Raw genomic sequence first — 1,296 nt, forward strand, 5'->3', positions numbered from 1 at the left:
GTTTATGAACGGCCCTAGCAAAGGCCATGCTATACTAGCAGTTAGCCAAGTACACAAATACTAGTGTACTCATACCATGGGACTATTATACTAATACTGATACAAAGAATACAAATACAAAGATGGGGTGGAATGCGTTGTCTCTCTCCTCACCTTATTTCATCGTCATGTGTATATAGATATACACGTACGTATTTATAACTGGATTGGCTTTGGCGGTTGTGTATAGAGAAACGTGTTCCAAGAATAACCTCCCAAATCCCATAATACAACCAAAATATCATGTGGAATTCGCCATCGGATTGGAGGCTCACTCTCCCATATATACACACACACACATACATATACCTATAAATATATATTATTTCCAGTACAAATCCCTTGCTATACTCTCTTTCTCCTTGATATATCATAATTCTATATTCACAACTACATGCACATTGCACATTGGTAATTAATGTCTACTAATGCTAGTAGTACTTATGCTACTTTGTCCCACAATAAGTCCAAAGGTAACAATTCCTAGGCGAGTGCTATAATAATTATGTATTTGTCATGCTAATAATGTTGATTAGTGTTGACTAAACTCTTGCTTATGACCTATTATAGAAGAGAGCGATGAAGACTTGTTTACAGTTCCAGACATGGAGTTGGAAGCTCTTCAACCTCCCTCCAACTCCAACAATACGCCGCCGCCGCCGCCGCCGCAAAAGATGGGATATCCCGAAAAACGGCGCAGAGGGCGTAACCCCGTTGACAAGGAACATAAAAGACTCAAGAGGTACCTTTAAGTTCTAGCTTAGCTAGCTAGCTAGATAGATAATACTATTATATAAATATAATTATGATTATTATTGTTAATATCGATCGATCTGTTCGTGAGTTATGTTTTTTTTTTTTCGGCTTCTGAGCAGATTGCTCAGGAATAGGGTCTCGGCCCAAGAAGCCCGAGAAAGAAAAAAGGTTTACGCGGGCGATCTAGAATTAAGAGCTAAACAACTGCAAGAAATCAACTCAAAACTCGAAGAAAACATCTCCACTTTGAACAACGAAAACTCCATGCTTCGTAAGGTGTCACCTCTTTAATCTTTAGTTAATTATTTAATTAAGTAATTTAATCACCTTCTGCTGCAATTAAAAACATTTTATATTTTACAGTTAATTCTACAATTATATTTTAATCTTCATCGCAGCTTCTCATGAACACTAGGCCTAAAGTTGGTCAGAGCATTGAGCCAAAGAACGATGTCCTAAGCGAGCACTAACTGATCTATGTGCGATGTTTTTTTTTTTTTT

General features: G+C 37.3%; 1 protein-coding gene across 1 annotated transcript; it reads left to right on the forward strand.

Moving 5' to 3' along the window:
• Positions 1 to 388: 388 nt before the first annotated feature.
• LOC112095105 (transcription factor HY5-like) lies at positions 389 to 1,296 on the forward strand. The gene is made up of 4 exons (XM_024176783.1): positions 389 to 512; positions 610 to 781; positions 915 to 1,071; positions 1,194 to 1,296. The coding sequence occupies exons 1-4, from the start codon at positions 458 to 460 to the stop codon at positions 1,263 to 1,265; spliced, it is 456 nt and encodes a 151-aa protein (XP_024032551.1). The 5' UTR covers positions 389 to 457; the 3' UTR covers positions 1,266 to 1,296.

The sequence above is a fragment of the Morus notabilis genome, unplaced genomic scaffold (assembly GCF_000414095.1).
Source record: "Morus notabilis unplaced genomic scaffold, ASM41409v2 C11399096, whole genome shotgun sequence".
NCBI lineage: Eukaryota > Viridiplantae > Streptophyta > Magnoliopsida > Rosales > Moraceae > Morus > Morus notabilis.

Excerpts from the sequence above, each read along its gene's own strand:
- LOC112095105 (XM_024176783.1), top strand. The coding sequence starts at position 458 with ATGTCTACTAATGCTAGTAGTACTTATGCTACTTTGTCCCACAATAAG. Across the intron at positions 513-609 it reads GTCCCACAATAAGTCCAAAG|AAGAGAGCGATGAAGACTTG; the intron begins GTAACAATTCCT and ends GACCTATTATAG. Across the intron at positions 1,072-1,193 it reads AAAACTCCATGCTTCGTAAG|CTTCTCATGAACACTAGGCC; the intron begins GTGTCACCTCTT and ends TCTTCATCGCAG.